Source organism: Morchella importuna, assembly GCF_003444635.1.
Source record: "Morchella importuna strain M04M26 chromosome Unknown Morimp01GS002, whole genome shotgun sequence".
Taxonomy (NCBI): Eukaryota; Fungi; Ascomycota; class Pezizomycetes; order Pezizales; family Morchellaceae; genus Morchella; species Morchella importuna.
The window spans coordinates 1,195,691-1,215,429 of NW_025763399.1; the positions used below are offsets into that span (position 1 = coordinate 1,195,691).

Here is a 19,739-nt window from a genome sequence, read left to right on the forward strand (position 1 = left end):
CCCTCTCCCGCCCCCGTCACACTGTCCAAATACCGCTATGTAACGCCTCGTCCCCTCTCCTTGAGGTGAGGTGACAGGCTCCTCTGAAATACGATTACTCTCCTCACCTTCTAGCTTCCTGTGCTGGCCCGTTCATCAATTTACACCCATGGATTCGGAGCCGCTCCACATCCTGCTCGAGAGGGCTTCGTCGCCCAGTGAAAGGGATGCCGAGAACCGGGGGCCTAGCTTGGTGGTTACAGGGGTTCTTTTGTTGACGATTGCGGTATTGGTGCTAAGTGGGAGGGTTTATTGTCGAGCGGTGTTGGTACGGAGGATGGGGCCTGATGACTGGTGCATGATATTTGCTACGGTATGTCCTCTCCAAAGAACGGGCGGGAAGGAGAATTGGCGGTTGTGGGTGTTGATGTGAAGGGGAGGTTTAGATAATGGCGACGCCTATCGTGGTGCTGAATTGTATTAGTAAGTGGCTATCGATTGGTACAAACGGTGGAATTGAGAGCTGACGATAGGCGCTTTTAGGTGTCGCAGGAGGCGTTGGCCGCCACACATGGACCATCGAGCGCTCTGGGGAGCAGCAAGCCATCAGGGTATGCCATCATCCCCCCACATCCACATTCCTTGGCTCGCTGGTCTGGGTAGACTGACACCCCCGGTAGCTTGGTTGGATCTCAATGCTCCACTACTTCCTCGCCCTAGGCCTCACAAAATGCTCGCTGCTTCTGTTCCTCATCCGACTCGGCCCAGGAACGCCCCTCTGCTATACCTCATGGGGTATCCTCGTCTTTGTCACATTGTACACGCTTATCGCCTTTGTGCTCTCCGCCATTCAGTGCATACCAGCATCGTACATGTGGGGTGCAGCTGCGGCGGGAAAATGTCTTGACAGGAAGACCATGGGTCTGGTGCTGTACTCGATCAGTATCGCAACGGATTTTGCTATTTGGGTGGTGCCGCTCAGGACAGTGTGGAGGATCAGGATGCCGACGCAGCAGAAGATGGCGCTTATTGGTGTCTTTTCGTTGGGCAGCTTGTGGGTGTTCTTTATCTGTGTTTGATCCGCTGGAGTTGGCTCCCGTACTGATTGATGGTGGTGAGTAGGAGTGTGTTGGCGGGCTGTTTGAGGTTGAGGAGTGTGAAAAGGTCGTTTACGACGAAGGATCCGATGTATGATAATACAGATCTGGGGATATGGTCGTTGTATGTGAACCCTCTTTCCCACGATCATATATACCATATCGTCGGTGGCTAATACACGGCAGAGTCGAAGTACTGATAGGAATCATATGTGGCTCCGCGCCGGCGGTCAAGCCCCTGTTCTCAAAGTTCCTCCCGGGCTTCTTGGGAAACTCCGAGATGACTCCGCCAGCGATAGACAACGTCGTCAACGGACATAGAATGCATGGGCGGCGGTCATGGGGGGGTACGGCGTATGCGTTGGGGTCGGTGGGGGGTGGGACAGAGGGCGCGTCGACGGAGGGGTTTAGAGGGGCGGGGGAGACGGAGCGTGTGGAGGTTGAGGTTGAGCTGGAGGTGGATCTGGGTGTTGCGGGGAAGAACTTGCAGGTGGAGCTGATGGAGAGGGTGTAGTGTTGGCTGGGAGTGGGGGGGGGGGGGGTTATTATTTGGTTTTGTGTGCCTTCATTATTTACGTTTCTTCTTTGGGGTTTGTTTTTAAGTTCTTTAACTTTCTTTTTTTTTTCCTTCCTTCTTTTCGTATGATAGATGGGGCTATGGGGTTACTTATTATGGGTGGTACCGTTTTTGTTTATGATGTTTATTCGCTTCGGGCGGGGCGGGGGGGTGGGGGGTGCTTGTTGGTTAGTTGGCGGGCGTTTTTCTGTGTAGACATTTTATAAATTTAGTGATGCATAATAAATATTTTTTATCATTGGTCCAGGGATGGTTCATCTGCTCTTACGATCGTGAGATTAGCGAACTCTCCAACCATCCTCTCGCGGAATGGATAGACTACTATTAATCATGCCATGAAGCAAGGTCCGGGAATAGCAACGCGGTACCCCATACCTGACATAGCCTTTTAATCCGGTCAGATGGGTAGACGTTCCCTGCTCCAGGCACACAGGCGAACAGGGGGTTGGTGAAGAACGGTGGGTTAGGGTTAAGACACAAACTATCACTCGACCAAACTCAACATCGCTATCACGGTGGATAATTTGCAGGCGGGGGTACAGGCGGTGGGGATTAGGCACCGAGTAGGCCGTGGGGGTAAGTTAATGGGGCTAGGGAGAAATGTCTTGGAAATCGAGAGTGCGGAAATGGGGGAGGGAATTGCGGTGGGCGAGTGATGGGTCATGACGGGGTAGGGGCCTTGTGGTGGGGTGGGATGGGGTCTCTGGGCGTGCATGTGGATGTGGATGGTAGGAGGTGGTGACGGGTGAAGGGTACCGGGATAGCGAGGTGGGGACAGTTCACGGCAGGTGGTATGTTTAAGGGAGGGGGTGATCCAGGTAGTGGGTGGTCGCAATTAGTCGTAAGTATAAGCTACTGGGTTAGGGTTAAGATCTATGATCTTTTTTTCACGTATCACTGCGCACTTTGTTGTGGTCTGGTCTGTTTTTGGTTTGTTTTTATATGCCCCGTTTGGAGTTGTAGGTACGCCAGGCGGTGGTTTTGATGGGATCGCGATCGGTGGTGGCGTATGTTCGGGTTCCGTTGTGTGCACCGTGGCTCGGGGCGATTGCGATTGGCAAAAGGCCGGTATTGCGATCAGGATAGAGAGCCCGCGTAAGAGCATTCGGAAGAAGGGGGGAGGGGGTGAAATGCGGTGGAAGCGGATGAATGTGCGTTGCTTGGCCATAGTGTAGATATCAGTGCGAACGGGAGTGCGTCGAAAGGATGGCAGCAAACGACGCGACGGGTGGTGAGTTACCTGGCCCATGAGCGAGTGTAAAGCATACATGTATATACTGGACTTAGGATGGGCTTGTGTGGGGCGGTCAATTGGGGACAAGTAGATGGTTACCTGGCTAGGTAACCCGACCGAGTGATAGGATATGATTAAATTTAAAAGTGTATTGGTGGTTTTGGCACAAAGCTTAAGGGATGTCAGAACTCTAACCAGCTACTGGTCATGGGGGCCTAATTAGAGGAAAGCCCGGGTAAAGGCAGGTTAGGCTGGGTCAGGTACGGGTGAGCCTATTTATAAGGTAGGCTTGAGCGATAAGGCTTGAGCAATCCAATCCAGTCCCCCCTATTAATTCATTGCTGGGTACGAATGAGGAAAGTAACATCACTAAATCGACCTATATATCACTGGGCTCACTTTGTCCTACATGTTGTAAAGTTGCACTGCGCTTGTATGTTATACCAAAGACATCTTTATCTTGGCTTAGATTGTATGTGGGACATATATAGTGAGACATGGGGTGCATATCACCATATTTCTGACGACTGAACATCAGCGCGTCGAGGGATAGGTACTTAACCGCGATGGGGAGGTGGCAGGCGGGTTGTCTCGTGCCCGGTATACGCGTTGATGGGCGGGATTTAATTTGAAGTACATGTTAAAGATAAAGACGAGCTTCAGGCGGTTGCCTTGCGACGGGGCACATGGTGGAACAGGAAGAGCATGCCTCGGGCTTGGAAGTACATAATTGTGGTGGTTTAAATTGGGGAGTATGTGGTGAGTAGCGCCAGGTATCGATTCTCGCTGCGGGAATCTGCAATATATTGAGAAGTTTAGGCTCCTCCGAAAATCAGCCTTGACAAAATAAGAAGTGAAAGAGAAACAGGGAGGGTAAGGAGGCCCGGAATTTATTTCAAATGATGTCTTCTAGTACATCTACTTGGATAGTACTACGGGCTTGAGTGCCCAGTTTTATTTATCCGGATCCTGTCCAGGGTACATGCATGTGGTAGTGATAACTGGAATAGGAACTTCTATGATTACTGATCTAATATTAGCCCACGGATACCTACTTGTGGAAAAGAATAGGAATGGCTCGATCAAATGGTCCCATTCGGCTCGGGAAATGAAAAATCATTGTCAGCCTTGTGGAGAATCAAAACCTTATCTGGAGCCTTGCAGTTGAGAGATTTCCTACTTGATAATGTAACCATCTATTACCGGTCTTGATCCATATCATGTATTACCCCCGTCGACAGGTCTGTGTGATGGTATCCACCTTTCGGTCTGTACTATCCCAAACCTAGCTACTTTAGAGAGCAGCCGGGTGTTTGTAAACCCGCAATAGGCTGCCCGGGATAGGCTAGGTGGAAATATACACATATATCGACCCAGCGTGGTATGTAATGCTAGCGGTTCAATTAAAAGGACACGCTCACAGTTTGTCTACTCGCAAAAGCACTAGTCTTGCCTCACGTTAAAATCATTTAGTTCCCTATGTCCTTTATGTTACTCGAAAGCTATATATCAATTCAAAAGTAGAAATACACCTTAACCGGCGTTAACTTTGGTTGAAGAATTGACTGAGTGATAAGGTAGTGATTATGAGAAGTTGTGGGAGAGGCATGCGCATGCACGCATACAACGGGGGTGATGATTTTCTGAGAGAAGTACTGCAGCTGCAGAATAGTGTTTTTACTCTGGGAACATCCTTTTATGTTCTTCAGAATAATAATTGACGATATAAATCAGCGTCATGTGGCCCAGCGACAACCCTTCAAGATATATAAATCACATATAAGGCCCTTTCGCATTATTGATTGCGCACAGGCCGTGCCTGATCAACGGAGATATTTAGGTAAGAATACTGCATTCTCATATCCTATGATTGGTAGATACTGACATTTCCCTTCCGGGATGAAGTCGTGGCAACATTTAGTATTCATAGTGGGTATCGATCTATCCCTTCGAGCGCACGATCAATACCCGCTGTTCAGTCTAGTTCCTACGAGCATAGAAACCATGGAAGACATTACTACCCCCTGGGACACCACCAAGTACGGCAATATCACAATATGTGCCTATCCAGTCTCCGGGGCGTACGGAAATTCTCCGCGCTATCTTTACTTTTTCTGCCTCTTCGTAGGAACCATCTGCCGCGGTGAGGAATGGATAGTCAAGGCCATGTTCGGCGGCGCAATGCTCTATAGTTCCATCACCGCCCTACACGCCCTCGCCATCATCTCGTTCCCCGGCTCCCCGATAGCAGACCTAGATGCAATCCCCATGTATGCTATCACCATGGTCGGTCTCTGCAACGCCCCCTACCTCATCTTCCACGCGAAGCTCTTCCGCGGTGCCCTTACGGGGACCCGCATCGTCGTATATTCATGGCTTATCCTTATGATGGTGGGAAGCCTAGCGTCAGTCTGGAATGTGCATATGGTCATTAATGCCATGAGACCATGCTCGGAGGTCATGTCCTGGGAGCCCAAAACATGGGGGAACACAAGGTTGAATCAAGAGAGTGGTATGGTCACTCTTTCAGCATTTACTGTGCGGTGTCTTATGGAACAGGCAATAACAGGGTGGGTGCCACCCCCGTTGATGTTGTGTATATGGGTGATCGGTGAGAGGAGAAGAATTAAGAAAATACAACAGGAGGAGGCGAAGGAGAGGCGTATCGAATCAGAACGTTCGCACGGTCAACAGGACGTCAACCTGGGACTAAACGATGGCGAGTATCGTATCCAGGTGCAGCCGCATTATGCTCCCATCGAGCAGATATCGACCGATGAGAAAGTCAATCATACCGGTTGTGAGAGTGGGGGTGATGAATGCCGTTGCTGTTGCGGCCATTGGGGCTGTAATTGTGACTATATGAGTGGTTGGAAGAGTATCTCGTATTTCTTTCTCAGATGTATGATGTATGTGGTGCCGCTTATATGCTTGCTGTGGCAACTCTTCGTGATGTATATAATTCAGCGAACCATAGGAGAGCTTCCGATGCAGGAGGAGCTCGATGCCGTGGGCCAGTGGGGGCCATTAGCGGGGACATTGATCATTGTGGCGGTGGCAGTCACCATGAGGTATGCACCAGGGGACTCCCGGCCCCAGAGAAGGGATGTGAAAGAAGGAGCGTATCCAAGCAAACTGCAGAGAAAGATTTGAGGATTTGGATGAGGAGGTAATATTAGTCATATGTCAGGCATATAGCTTTGAGATTTTTGATTATCTCGATAATTGTTATGGTGTATCTTGTCTTATTTAAGCTCTGCTTTCGGTGATATACCATCACCTCTCGGTTCCTTAATCTCTTCCTTAATGTCTTCAATTGTTTTTTGGTTTATCAGTATACAAAGTACTCAAATGAATAGTTTGATCGAGGTAAAGAAGTCTAAAATGGGAAGAAACAAGAAGAAATAGTCTCTTGCCTCTGGCCGCTTTCAGGCTGTTCGTGATCTTGAGCTTGACTCGATAGGTTATGGATGGATGAGATGATGATTGATTTGCTATGAAACAAAGTCTGGTTTTAAGCCAGTTACACTACACGACAGGTGTGCTTGACCCGGTCCAGCCTCGCCACCGCTCAACCGTGTCCTAACACAGTTTCGCCAAGACTTTGCACGACACCGTTTTAGTTAATGAGTACTAAATGATCGATAACACGCTCTGGCCTTGAAAGAACGACTACGTGGTAGTATTGTATAATTGTATTATTTCTTTTGTTGCCTTTCTTAAGCTTAGCGCAGACGTATCCGAAGTCTTGTATGTACCTTCTTCCCCTAGTGGCCCTTAGAGATCTTGACTGCACCTATCCTGGCGGGGATGCATCACAAGCTATCACTCGGTCAAACCAAAACTCATCTGTTGGGTGTTTGGTATTTCAAATGACGTTGAACGGGTGCGGATGCGGGTGCGGTGAGCTGTCATGACGAAGAGCACTGGTGGTCGAACGGGTACGGGTGAGATCCCATGTCGAGACTTGTCCTTGTCATATCGAGACCTGTCCCTGTGCTGTCGAAGACAGACGTCTAATGACAGCTGTCCGGTCTGTGTTTATATAGCTTGTCAGTTTCTTTGTCGAGATCATAATCAAGTCACTTAACTATCTTGTCCTCGTCCTATATTTTCAACATCACCCCATTAAAGCCTGTTTTGCTAATTTGAAAAGAAGATTGGCAGGCTTTAAGAAGTTGATTACACGGCGGCCATCAGCGATATCTAGTGTGTACCCCTCTTACGAACCCGGGTACTAAAATACGTAATTCTTTACTGCCCTCTCCTGATTCTTAGCAGGGATTCAATTTACGCATCAATCTCATTCTCAGGGGAATCTACTTAGGAACTGCGGCCTTTTGAAACGGGACCCGGAAAGATTTTCCAACTGAGCAGGGGAGAGAGCGTATATATAAGCCCACAATAGCACTATAGCTTATGGGCTTGTCTCTATTAAGAGGGGTCGTGCGATCAGGTATCAAAGGCACCTGGAATACTTAGTCGGAGGTTCGTTCTTTGGAGGAGGGCGAATCCTTCTTGGCTACTTTCGTTTCTTTAGGGCCCCTAGTTCCTTCTATAGGCCCACCACCGCTGCCATTGTTTGTGGATCCTGTACCTTTTCCATGGGCACAAAATCTTCAAAGATCACTCGGCATAGTTTTGGTAGTTATTGTCAATTAAAAAAAGAGCAGCGAAAGAACCCTCGACAAATTGATTACCGTCATACTGGTTTGTGCATTTGAGCGCAGGTTTCCGTCGATCCGGAAATGACTAATGGCAGGAAAAGAACTTTGGAATAAGGGTTAGGGTTGGTATTTAACGCTAAACGGATTGTATGTACTGGCGGAGCTTGATGGTTTAAGCCACATTTATATTTACTATACTGTCTACTTCCGCTATCCCTTTGGTCGTAATAAAGTTCCTACAACAACGGTGGGAATTCGAAATATCTCAACAGTCACGGACGCTATGCTTATTGTAGATGGCTCAAAAGAAAAGAGGCCTCCCAGAACGCCCCCGTGCAGTCGAATCTTTGTTGGAAGAGCTTGGCGCACCTCTAGGTGAAAAAACCGGAAGAAAATATTGGTCCAAAAGGACCACAATATCGGCTGTTAGGACCCAGGGGATACCGAATGCCAAAAAAGTCACAAATTTGCTATAACGAACGGGTTTCGGTGATCCGAATCTAAATTTACAGACCTGCCTGGTATACTAAATAATCTACTCTATCGAACGGAAAACTTTGGAATATGTACGTTCGTATATCGGTGGACGACTGTACTAATTGTTTCACTACTACTGAACCTTGTATCATTAAGCGCTGAAGCCGCCCTACTAACCTTAAATACTTGTGCTATTTTCCCCTTTGTGTTAATATTCCTTGGCGCGACTAGAGTACATTCTGATGGAAAGCTGCTCACTCCTCTACGGTAACCTACCCCAGCTTTACTAGAGCAGGTAGGTAGGTGAGAATTCACCTACAAATATTCCTTGCCTGTAGCTTTAATGTCAACCTTTTGCTGGTGGAGGTCGGTGTATGTATACTTATAACATGTGCTCGCAACGTAGGGAAACGCTGTATTTAGAAGGCGTTTTCCTAGAGTAACAAGCGTAAGGGCGGTTACCGTATACGCTTCCGAAAAAAGGCTAGCCACAACTCTTACTTCGCGCCCACACTGATGCAAGTATCTATGTCTCGCCTTGCAGGTTTCATCGACGATCTGGCAAGAGATTACCGCCCACTTGGTTCGATTTCAAACGCAGCGACTATGTGAGGCGCCAATCACGTTGGATAACGATACGTTATCTTTTTGTGAAAATAGGCTCAAGGCGGCGCAAGACGGCGCTTGCTAACAACACTCGAAAGATATCGACATGGAGCTGGAAAAGATATAGATAATGTCAGCGTCCGCTCTTATGCCAGTCTTTATTTTTCACCCTTTAAAACCATCTTAGATTATACTAATGGATCTATTACCGGCTGCCACTGATGTCCAGGACTGCCGCCCACAGCACGAATGTTGGCGAGTGCAGAATATCCCAACCTCCTGGAGTTTAACCAAGTTCCTACAGATGCTACAAAAGAAAGACGAATCCCTCATCAGCCTGGAAGAACAGTGCATCTCCCTCTATCCGTCCTACACGGGTAGCTCACAAACGGCGTTGCTGAGTATGAGGCCGTTGCCCCAGTACTTTCAAAAGCTGGATCCTGACGACTCACATGTCCTCATACTGGAGGACATGCCTGAGGCTGGGGGCAAGCGGGGGGATGTTTTCCTAAGTCTTGATTGCCACTTTCGCGGACTAACTCCTCTAAATGTCCCGGTTCGAAACAATCTAGTCGAGTGAGTATATATACATTGTTTCTCTCCGAAATGTTGTTTTGGTGGAGGAGGCTAATCAGAGAATCTGGGGTCTAGCATTGTAGCAGTAACAGGCCTCGGCGGACATGCCATTGAGTCGTGGCAAAGCCGGCAGAGCGACCAGATGTGGCTGAAAGACTTCCTCCCTTGCAGCATTCCCGAAAATATCCGTATCCTAACATACGGCTACAACTCCAGCCTTACCAAGCCGGGGAAGCGTTCAATGGTCGATTACCGGCGGGGTTTTGTCCAGGTCCTATCCAACGCGCAGTCAACAGCGGAGGTGAGTAGCTACATGTAGCTAGCTACATATTATAGCCCATCTTATAAAATATTTGCATTATTGTCGGGAGAGATCTGATATCGGCGGTCCGTACTTAGGAACGCGCAAGACCTCTGATTTTCATAGGGCATAGTCTAGGCTGCATTCTGATTGCTCAGGTAGGGGATCACGACAGTGTAAAATTTTTGGAATCTAGAGTCGTCTGACAGTAGACTAGGCGCTACTTCAGGCGCAGAACAACCACTCGGATTCCCATATTCTTGCCAGCACACGTGTTGCATTTCTTTTTGGCGCGCCGCATGGAGGACAAAAGGTGGATGACCTCGTCTCAATGGTTAAAGACTTCACCTCGTCATCGTGCTCTAGCCAGCAGTCCAGAAGACTCCGACTGCTCGAGCATCTCCGCGAGGACTCCGATTTTCTGGACGACCAGAGAGAGAGGTTGATCTCTATATGGGAACAGATGAAGATAGTCAGTTTTTATGAAAAACGAGATACCAAGACTGTTAAGAAGGTATAATTCATCCCACCTCCATAGGAAGGAGCTGGAATAGGCTGATATGTGCTTTATTTAGAATGAGGCTGGGGAGTGGGAGAGGACGGGAGAGGCAGCCCGCTTGGTCCAGGGTTTCTCATCATTATTGTACTTGAAGCAAGAGTCCCGGTACGCAATCGATGAGGACCATATCAATATGGTCAGGTTCGTGCTGCCCACGGATAAGCACTATGAGTGTGTGGTTCGTCATATACAGGAATGCGTGGAAAGCCACTGCAAGTCTCGGAAGTCACCACTCTCCCGACGGCGTGCAACTCGGGCTTACTAACACAATCATGTTCAACAGTCCAGGGTAAGATTGAGTAGCCGTAGCATCGCAGGATGAGCCTAATGCTGGAAGTTTAAGAAATAGGGCTAACGGGGAATTAGCCAACAAAGACTCTAAAGAATTGCTAGGCACCCTTGTTCCGTTTTCATACGAAAAGATCCGTCATGATACATTGAACCAAGCCCAGGGCGACAAATGTCAATTCCACTTTCAATCTGATGGATGCGGGACTAGTGCTGGGGAGCGATCGGCCTCAAAACCACTTTGGATTTCTGACGACCCTGGGAAAGGTAGCACTGTGTTGATGCCTTTTGTGACTAATGAATCTGTCAACCTCCGTCAGGAGCATGTCTGACGTGTATGCGTTTACTCACCCGCTTGGAAGAGAGAGCCGCTAAATTTCTTATATATAGGCCGTTGAGAGATGGAGTGGACTGTTGATGTGGATCAGGACCCCAATAGGCGCTGGGTAATTCCTCATTAGAGATACTTCCCGGTTTGGCTTTGTCCTGTCTGACTCGGGGTTTGTTGTGTTCTGGAAAAATGGAGGTCTCATGAGTTCAGCGAGAGTCGGTTGGGAGGCTAGCCGGAAGTTTGGTACTTACGTCTTGAACGGTCCCGTTCTGTAGTTGGTGTGTCTTTGACTTCCCGCGGTGCTAAATAGTTTATTTATAGGGTTATTTATTCAAACACCTATTCATTAATTACTGAGATAGACCTGATATCAAGATGTTATAGGTTGTTCCGGGGAAGGCTGTCTAGTATCAGCTTGGGTTGAAAGTAAGGTGGCTAGAATCTTTGACCCGTATTTATTCCAGAGATTTACAGTTACTGGTACGTACGTCGGCATGTATCAACCCGATTAAACCTCTCTAGTTCTGCTCGCACGAGCTGGTAGAGCTAGTAAGAGCCAAAAACGGCTAGGTGACCAGATATGTACCGAAGGCTTATACATTTTTTAATCGAAGTTGACACGTGCATACCAGCTGTACTCACTCTACAGGGTAAGAATGGATGGTTAAGTATGTCGTTTGGGGAAACTACTTGGCTATTTCCAAAGTTGTCCTTAGATCTTAGGTGCGATCTTTCAACTTTACGCTAGTGAAACATTATTCCTGGTCCTCCGGCTGCGAAGATACCTCTCCCTTCTCTGGGTTATTCTCGGCATCATCGCCATTATTACTATTACTACTATCACCCAGGAGATTGCCGCAAGGAATACGCATACCAACAAAGCTCTTACCTTACTCCTAGATAAGGTAGAAAGACCGTTGTGCAATGTCCTCACTGATCGTGTGCGGGTAGCCGCTGGATAGAACTAGCAGGGCGGAGGTGAGTGCACTCCTTTATCTGGTGAGTTTGGAGAACATTATTCCCAGCACAGAGTTAGAGGATACTCTTATGCCTGTGCCGGATAATTAAGACGCCACAACACTGTTCAAACACTTTCGAGAACGAGGTGCGGATATGAAGGTGACTGAGGAGCTGCTTCTCGTGGCAGTGAAAATTAAGATAGGTAGCTTGTTGGCTTTATTTGGAGCGAATCATTGTGGGAGGAGCTTCCGGTGATATATCGATAGTGGTCCCGGCTGTGGCGATAGCTAACAGTACATTCATCACTGAAGATATTTTACCCGCTGCAGCGAGTTCTTATTACCTATACGGATTGTGGGAGGCCTTGCCGGAGCGAGATGGATATCTTGGGTATGGTCACCCATGCCAATTTCACAGAGGCTCGTAGTTGCCGCCGCTGCCCGCTCCAAGTAAAAACAAGTGCTGAGGGTCTTGCTTCAGAAAGGCTCAACACCACCTCCGATCACAGAGAACGTCTATATAGCAGCGGCAAGAGGCGGAAGGGGGTCAGAAGCTCTGGAACTCCTGATTCGAATGTGTGCTGTTTGCATCACAGAGCAAGGTCTGGTGGCCGCAGCAGAGCTAGGGCTGGGCTGCTGTCGAAGACTTTCAATATCTCGCCGCACATAATGAATGCCTTTCCCTCATTGTTGTGACAGAGAGTCTCCTACTCGCGGTGGCTTCAAAGCCAGTGACGGAAGCGCCACTTAGATTCCTCTTGAACATCGACAACACAGCTCACCTCTCGGGAGCGGTCCTGTGTGCGGCGGTGGGAAGCTTGCTGAGCCTGGAGAAGCTTGGGGTACTTCTAGTAAGGACCACCGATGGGAGTATCATTATCGAGGCGGTTCTTACTGCAGCATCATCATACCCCTATGCCCGTGAAACATTGTAGTTACTGCTTAAATATGGCGGCGCTATGAATGGGGTTGTTATGACAGCGGCTGTGAAAAACTATCATGGCCACGGCGCTGTCGAGCTCTTGCGCGAGCAAGCACCTGATATTGAGGTTCCGCCTGCGATGCCTGTGCCTCTGTTTTCGTATGTCGATTCTTACAACGTGTGGATTTGACTATGCAATCTCTGGAATCGTCATTACTGCCGCGCCGGCTACGTACTCCGACTCGTATCTTGAACATCAAGGCGCTGGCACACCTCCTTTGGTGACACTTCTACCTTCATCGACAGTTATGGCTCCAGAAGCAAGGAATGAAAATGTAACGACTTTCGATCTACCACCTGTACCTTCAGCTCAATTCTATCCGAGCTTTGAGTTAACGCTATCAGAATATTTATCTTATCGTGAGTAGAGGCGTACAATGAAGCGACCGTCATCATGAGAAGGAGAGTAGTTTTATAAGCTTCCAGCTTCGATCGAAGCCATTCTACCTCAGGCTCATGAAAAACCCAGCTGATGCGCCTCCCCAATCGCCTGAGTAAGCTGTCGGCAGAATTGCTAATGGTTCTTGAGATTATGGTTCGCAAAAGTATGAAATCTCTCATAATATAATTTAAAACGTTAGATAGATCATCACTCGGAAATCTGGGGTTGTTCGGAAGGTCGTCGAGGTTGACGGCCGTTGAAGGTTTCCGAGAGCCACGCATAGTGCGTTGAGCTCGCTAACAAGCGATCTAATGTTTGAAGGGGCCGATCTCACCCGGGAGATTTCATCACAGACGAATGTGGAAAGCTGTGAGGCGAGAGTTATAAGGCCCGCTACGGAGGCCGCAAGGGAGAGAGGGTCGGCCATTTACAGTGGGTGGTTGCTATGTATATGGAGTAGGTATAGTGGGATAAGGAGAAAGTAAATTCAAGGTTAAACATATGTGTTAATATTGACCCCGCTCGTTCACATATGTCATGCGATGATTGGTCCACATCTCGTTACACGGTGGATACTTCATGCGCTCAACATGATTCGCCGCTCTCTTTAAAGAATTCCAGACCCTCGAGATCACCAGAAAAGATACATTCTTAGCGCTTACGCTTGACCATGCCTATAAGCTAGCTAGGTCTCGCCGCGCTGATATCGAACCACCCGGCGACACGAGTCGGACCAGCTTCTCGCATGGGTTAATATACATCAAGAGAAGAACCGAGCATTGAGCATGCCGTATCAGGTCCTGGTTTGTGTCCTGCGGAGGACAGGTGGGAAACCAAGAAGTTGGTAGACTAGGTAGGTAGTCAGATCGCGGTAAGAAGCGTTATCGGTATCACCCACTATCACTCGCGCGCGAGCGACCATCGAGTGATAGCTCATGATGGGAATCAACCACCGGTTTATTGATCCTTAAGCGGGGAAAGAATTACCTAAAGTAAGACCGAAAGTAGAAAGATTCACGAGATTTTGGGGAGATATTTTTGATAAATTCTGATGTTTATGAAACTCATAACACCCATTGTCACTCTGTAAAATTTGCTCGCCACAGTACCTGCTTTGTAGGCTAACACAAGTTCAACGTCGGAAGCATTTATGATGCTATCACTATATATTTGGTCCAGAATAATACATAGGTATGAAAAAGCGCACGGGTTATAACCCCAAATGCTCTGATATCTTCGAATTCACATTATCTCGTTCCCCTTTCCATCATACGCATCCTTCCTCCTTCTTCCTCAAATCATCTGCCTTCGGTGAGGGCGGATCAAAAGCCGTGTTCTCCCCCAGCGACTCCCTGATCTGCTTTATATCCGGGTCCTCCTTCGTCCACGACCCACCATCCTTATCCTGCGATTAGCACAGCCGCCTTAGTAACTTTCTCGTGCTCCTACAAATCCCATTCCGCCGATTATATTCGTCCATGCACCCCGAGAGGCACACCTTGAGCCAACGCGTCAAGCTCGTCAAGCTTCTTCTTCATGGGTGCGTCCTTGACCGTTGCACTCAGGGCACCGCTGTCCACGAGAAGATGCAGCGTCATCTCGAGGTCGATGAGGCTGTTGAAGATGTCTGTGCAGGCCCCCGCAGCTTCGACGAACATCTGAATCTTCTTGGTCGCGAAACGGCGGGGGCAAGGTCGTTGATGAATCTATTGCGCTCAGTTCACCCTCATCACCATACAGTCCTCTGGCGAGAGAGATAACTGCCAGATATTGACGCGGTGGTGCAGGAGCGCATACCTTTGCAGCTTCGCCATATGCTTATGCTTCTTCACGTGATCACGCCCTCATAGATCAGCAGCCCAATCTCAATGATAGCCGTGAGGGCTAGCGTCGCCAATGCCCAATCTTGAACAGGCACAGCCTGCCCTAGGTCCACCACCGAAGCCTCAACGCCCTCCGCGGCGGCAGCGGTGGCCTCGACTGCTGCCGCAGATGATGAAAACTGCGGCGTAAAATAACAGCATGCCGCCTTGGACAGTGCCTGGAGCTTTGTGGTGGTTGGTTAGTATCGGATTTGAGAGGTGGTTGGGGGAGGGGAGGGGGAGGGGGAGGGGGAGGGGGAGGGGGATATCTACCCTCAACGATCATGGAGACGCCCCACGCAAGGAACTTCTACGCGGTGATGAAGTAGTTCTTGACGAGGAACTTGATAAACATCCCGACTACACGCCACCTCTTGTCAGTCTTTCATATCCGCACCCTCACCAGCAAAATCCCCACAAAGACAATTGCAAGCAAGCCACACGCACATCCAACCGACCCAATGTTTCCAACGGTTCTTCAGTTTATCAGTTCAAACCAGTTTTCTAGAACCGTTCAAGAAAACAGTTCAGTTCAGTTTTGCCTAGTCACCATTTGGTTCAGTTCAGTTTCTGGCTTGGGGTAAACCGGTTTTCCATGCAGGTGGAACTCCTCATACAAAGTACGAACACCTTATCAAGACCAACCCTAACCCAGAACACTTTTAGTATAGAGTTCCTGCCAGCCTAGTGCCAAGATTTTAGAACCGTTCTGCAATATGAACCGGTTCTTATTCGGTCGGTTCAGTTGTCGCCTATTTTTATTCAGTTCAGTTCATTTCTGCTGAAAGTAAGAACCGGTTACAACCGTTGGAAACACTGAACCGACCCCGTAACGTTCAGCACCGAGCGGTTGACCGGCCCTCTCCACGGTATCCAGCGGCACCCCCACCGAAGATGAGCTTCTTCTGGATAGAGGTGTATTTGTCGCGCTGCTCCTTGATCAGCAGCTTCTCCGCGGCCTTGTTGTAGTCGTCGATGGAGGCATGGCCCTTGTCGTGCGCGTACCTCTCGAGGGCGAGCGGGCGGGCGGCTAGCTTTCATGCGGTTGTGGGATTCTTTGGAAGTACGCCATGTTGTTGGCGAGGTCTTTGACACGCGCAGCGCGGTTGCCTTTAACTCTTGTTCTCTGTCCCTTGTCTCTGTTCAGCCGAGATGAAGTTTTGTGTGAGCTGCTCTTTGCAATACACGACGCAATCCATCTGTCGCTCCTCAATGCACTCAACATACTTTCAGGCTGGAGCACCATCGCCTCTGGAGGGGCTAGGCGTCAATAAACACTTTGTTGGGGGAGGGATGGCAGTGTTGCTTCTTTTGAAAGACGCCCGAGACAATGACAAGATTGTTACTGTGGAGATTATCGCGGGACTCAATTAATCAATAGAGATAGCATCTTGCAGAGTTCAGCTGCGATATGCCGGTGATGTTGTCAACGGTCGGCAGTTCCGCTTTATGGCACTTTAGATGTCGACTTGAGGTTTCCAGCTGAGCTCTTGTTTCCCCAGTAAGAATCGACGTTGCACATATATACTGTACTGCTCTAGTACTTCTAGTAGAACGCGGCGGCGTGGCTAAAGCTGTAGTTATCCTGAATCGCCGCGTTCTACTCACTTACCCTTGAGATGGTAATCATGCTAACCACCCAACATCAAAATTCGGAAGTCGCGCTGTCGTAGGTATACGTACTATCACCACCGGAGAGAATCCATGCCTACGATTCTTTTGCTCCATCCCCTTGTGAAAACCCACAATACATGAGCAGCGGGGTGAAGAGGCGCTCAAATAACAAGATCGTTGCAGGGATTGAGACAGAGATGATGCAGTAGTGGAATCTGGGTCTCGGCATCCAGCCTCGTGAGGAAGCTCCAATAGGTGCTGGGCATGAATTATTGTTATATGAATTCAACCCTGAACCCCAACTATCACCTCCACATAGCTCTACCGCTGGTCTCTGCAAACCACTCGAGAGTGGGTTACTGCTTTTTTCTCTGGCGCCGTCTACGTCTGCACAATTCGGTCGGACCACGATCGCAGTCGCTCTCTGGTCGGTTAGCTCTAGTGCTAGCTATAATATCTATAGAACCGGGGTTGATCATGACATGAGAAACTGTCCTGCAGACAGGCTTAACGGCAGCTAGCGGCGATAACAAGTCCAGGTTTCAATGTGGCTTGTACGCTAGCTGATTGGGGGCGATGTTGTGATATCGAAGTCGTTGATACAGTATATGCCTACATTCTCAGCCGACCAAGAAATAACAGCCGTCACCGCCGAGGGGTAACAGTGTATACATCTAGCTCCCTAAAGACCGCTTCCACCGTCAAATTACAACGCCAAAGGCAACCAACCTCCCCCGCTTCCTGCTAGCCTGATTGATAATTCAACAGCGGGTGTGTCTCTCGCAAGCAGCGACTGATGTGATCGTAAATCAACACGATTCAACCTCCCCCCTCAATCCCACGAGCTCCTGTCAAATCACTCCTTTCGTGTCATCTCCATTGAGCATTGTGGGTAGCCCTCGACACCGCTAGTACGCTGTTCAAAAGGCCATAAAGGTTTTTAGGTGAGTGTTTTGGTGGTGTAGTGCACTGGGTATATAAGCTGATGGATGGAACATGCGCAGTGTGTAGGCGGAGGACGGGGGCGAGTGTTTTGGGGGGTTGGTGGCCATGGGGTTTGAGTACGCCGAGGGCAAAGGTGAGGTTGAGATAGGTATGGGTGGGTACATATTCCTTCGTGCGTTTTCACGACTGGGAGCTTTTCCTCGGTAGTACACCTAACCCCCCCCCCCCCCCTCCCGTGAAACTCTTTTGTTGTGAAGTCACCCTCTGTGATACCTCCGATACCTATTCTGGTGTCTCCATAATCTGTAGGTAGCTAGATTTTTTGAATATCACCACGCCGTCGCGGGCCTAATATGTCTCCGAATCTGCTCTGACGAACGAAGGGAGATGGGATTTGTTGTGGTGTTTGGTGCTTGGTAAGATTTCTCGTGCTTGCCAAGATTCACGCGTCTGCAATATGGCCGCTGATAGGTTCGAAGCTTCGTAGGACCTTAGTGCTTGATTTGTATGCTCGATTATTATGAAGAGAAACTCGCAGAATGGGTCGCAGAAGCTTTCCCCTCCACACGAGGGGCGCAATTATCGCTTCACCAGGGTGGCCGGAGGCTACAAGTGGGCATTGTAAATATCTACTCGTTTCTCGCGAAAAGGACCAGACAGCGCCGCTGCTCAGGGCAAGGATCACTTGTATGGAGTGGTGGTGATCTCTCACACTTACAAATTATCCCTGTCTCCGTCAGTGGTAAACGAGTAGGTGCCACTCATGAGATATCACTCGCATTATCCCTGTAATTATCGGTTCTGGACCGATGCCAAGCCCCTTGGCGCTGTGCGGCTCTACTATCTACTAACGCTAACCCCGCTCTTGGTCTAGAGATAAGGCGGCTGGCACAAGGAGACCCTGGCACCTATATGCTGGAGACTCGATATTGAGATCGATAGTGCGCGCGCGACTTTTCAGCTACCAGAGAGCATCGCGATATCCAACTGTCACGAACCATATCCTCTATCTCCTCCGCGATACGTTGATGGGTACGTCAGTTGCGTCGCGTTAACCTTCTATGACGCCTACTGCGGGCGAGGATTCATTGCCTGGGACTTAAGGGAGTAGGTAGCAGAATGCGAGCAATGCTGAAACGAGTGAGGACACAGTGAGTTTCCTGGCCCGGAATGTAAAGTGGAAGACTAATTATGTTGGACGTTGTGTTACAGTTAGTTTGGGGATGATTACTTGAGGGGCTACACTCTGGTTATAGCTCCTCTTATATTCGGTGTACTAGGGCTGCGACATGAGGGTGAAATGATCGACCACCCGACATTCAGACCTCCAGTATATATATACAAACCTCTATAGTCAAAAATCTAATACCTACCAATTCTAAGATTTCCGTTTTACGAATTCCGCGAACGAAAGATCTCCTTAGGATGCCAAACCTATCTCACCTTCCCCACCCCCATGTAGATACCGTAACCATGAACCTCTGGATCACCAGTGTAGTAAGATCTCCAGGAAAATATGACCCCCGACCACAAATTACTATCCCTTGGACTGCTGAGACATGCAGATTCACTACATTCCTAAATTGGTAAGTGAAGGCGTACAGCTGGCAACTGTTCTGTACCATCGCTATTGACGTTCAAGTTCTTCGGCAGCCTTTTGAAGATATTGATGTCAATGAGCGGGTTCCCAAAAAGGGTCGAACCAGCACTGCTGCCCGTGGTCAAAAAAGACCAAAAGCCGCCAGAAAGCCGCAAACTCCCAGAAAGCCGCAAGCTCCTAGGAAACCCCGGGCACCGAAGCAGTTGACTTCGGAGGAGGCTACAGTTGTAGAAAGCCTTCCTCTACCACCGGAGTTTGATTTTTTTGAGAGTCCACCTCCTCCACATAGTGCAAAACCATGTCTTCCTTCCTATATGCCGACAGATCCGAGTCCTCTCGAGCTGTTTCAGTTGTTCTTCTCCGTAGAGATATTAGAAGAAATAGTTAAAAATACAAATGAATATGCGGAAATTAAGAGAGGGGGTACACCAGGAAGGCCTTGGTTTGATTTGACGGTGCCGGAACTCAAAATCTTTATCGGAATTCAGATATATATGGGTGTTTACCGGTTTCCCGCAATTGATGACTACTGGAAGGAAGAGTGCAAACATCCGCCGATGGAAAAGCTTTCTCTTAATCCATATCAGCAGATTAAACCGTTTTTTCATATTTCGCCTTTCAAAGAAGAGCTAAGCAAACGGGACTGGTGGAAAAATCTAGAACCATTAGCTTCACATTTACGGGATCAGTTCCGGACCTCATA

General features: G+C 48.7%; 5 protein-coding genes across 5 annotated transcripts; 3 read left to right on the plus strand and 2 right to left on the minus strand.

Annotated features, from left to right (window-relative positions):
• Nucleotides 1-148: 148 nt before the first annotated feature.
• Nucleotides 149-1,590, plus strand: LAJ45_01206 (uncharacterized protein; the record flags this gene model as incomplete). The annotated part of the gene is made up of 6 exons (XM_046110803.1): nt 149-352; nt 426-462; nt 523-590; nt 660-1,033; nt 1,102-1,200; nt 1,263-1,590. 6 exons carry the CDS (start codon nt 149-151, stop codon nt 1,588-1,590), a joined length of 1,110 nt encoding a protein of 369 aa, XP_045975981.1.
• A 7,243-nt stretch (nt 1,591-8,833) lies between these two features.
• Nucleotides 8,834-10,455, plus strand: LAJ45_01208 (uncharacterized protein; the record flags this gene model as incomplete). Its single annotated transcript, XM_046110804.1, has 7 exons — nt 8,834-9,213; nt 9,289-9,514; nt 9,613-9,672; nt 9,732-10,028; nt 10,090-10,214; nt 10,267-10,362; nt 10,440-10,455. The coding sequence occupies 7 exons, from the start codon at nt 8,834-8,836 to the stop codon at nt 10,453-10,455; spliced, it is 1,200 nt and encodes a 399-aa protein (XP_045975982.1).
• Nucleotides 10,456-12,650: 2,195 nt separating this feature from the next.
• Nucleotides 12,651-13,031, plus strand: LAJ45_01210 (uncharacterized protein; the record flags this gene model as incomplete). Its single annotated transcript, XM_046110805.1, has 2 exons — nt 12,651-12,908; nt 12,979-13,014. 2 exons carry the CDS (start codon nt 12,651-12,653, stop codon nt 13,012-13,014), a joined length of 294 nt encoding a protein of 97 aa, XP_045975983.1.
• A 1,251-nt stretch (nt 13,032-14,282) lies between these two features.
• On the minus strand, nt 14,283-14,673 carry LAJ45_01211 (uncharacterized protein; the record flags this gene model as incomplete). Its single annotated transcript, XM_046110806.1, has 2 exons — nt 14,283-14,420; nt 14,500-14,673. 2 exons carry the CDS (start codon nt 14,671-14,673, stop codon nt 14,283-14,285), a joined length of 312 nt encoding a protein of 103 aa, XP_045975984.1.
• A 1,040-nt stretch (nt 14,674-15,713) lies between these two features.
• On the minus strand, nt 15,714-16,123 carry LAJ45_01212 (uncharacterized protein; the record flags this gene model as incomplete). The annotated part of the gene is made up of 2 exons (XM_046110807.1): nt 15,714-15,907; nt 16,105-16,123. 2 exons carry the CDS (start codon nt 16,121-16,123, stop codon nt 15,714-15,716), a joined length of 213 nt encoding a protein of 70 aa, XP_045975985.1.
• Between the last annotated feature and the right edge of the window lie 3,616 nt (nt 16,124-19,739).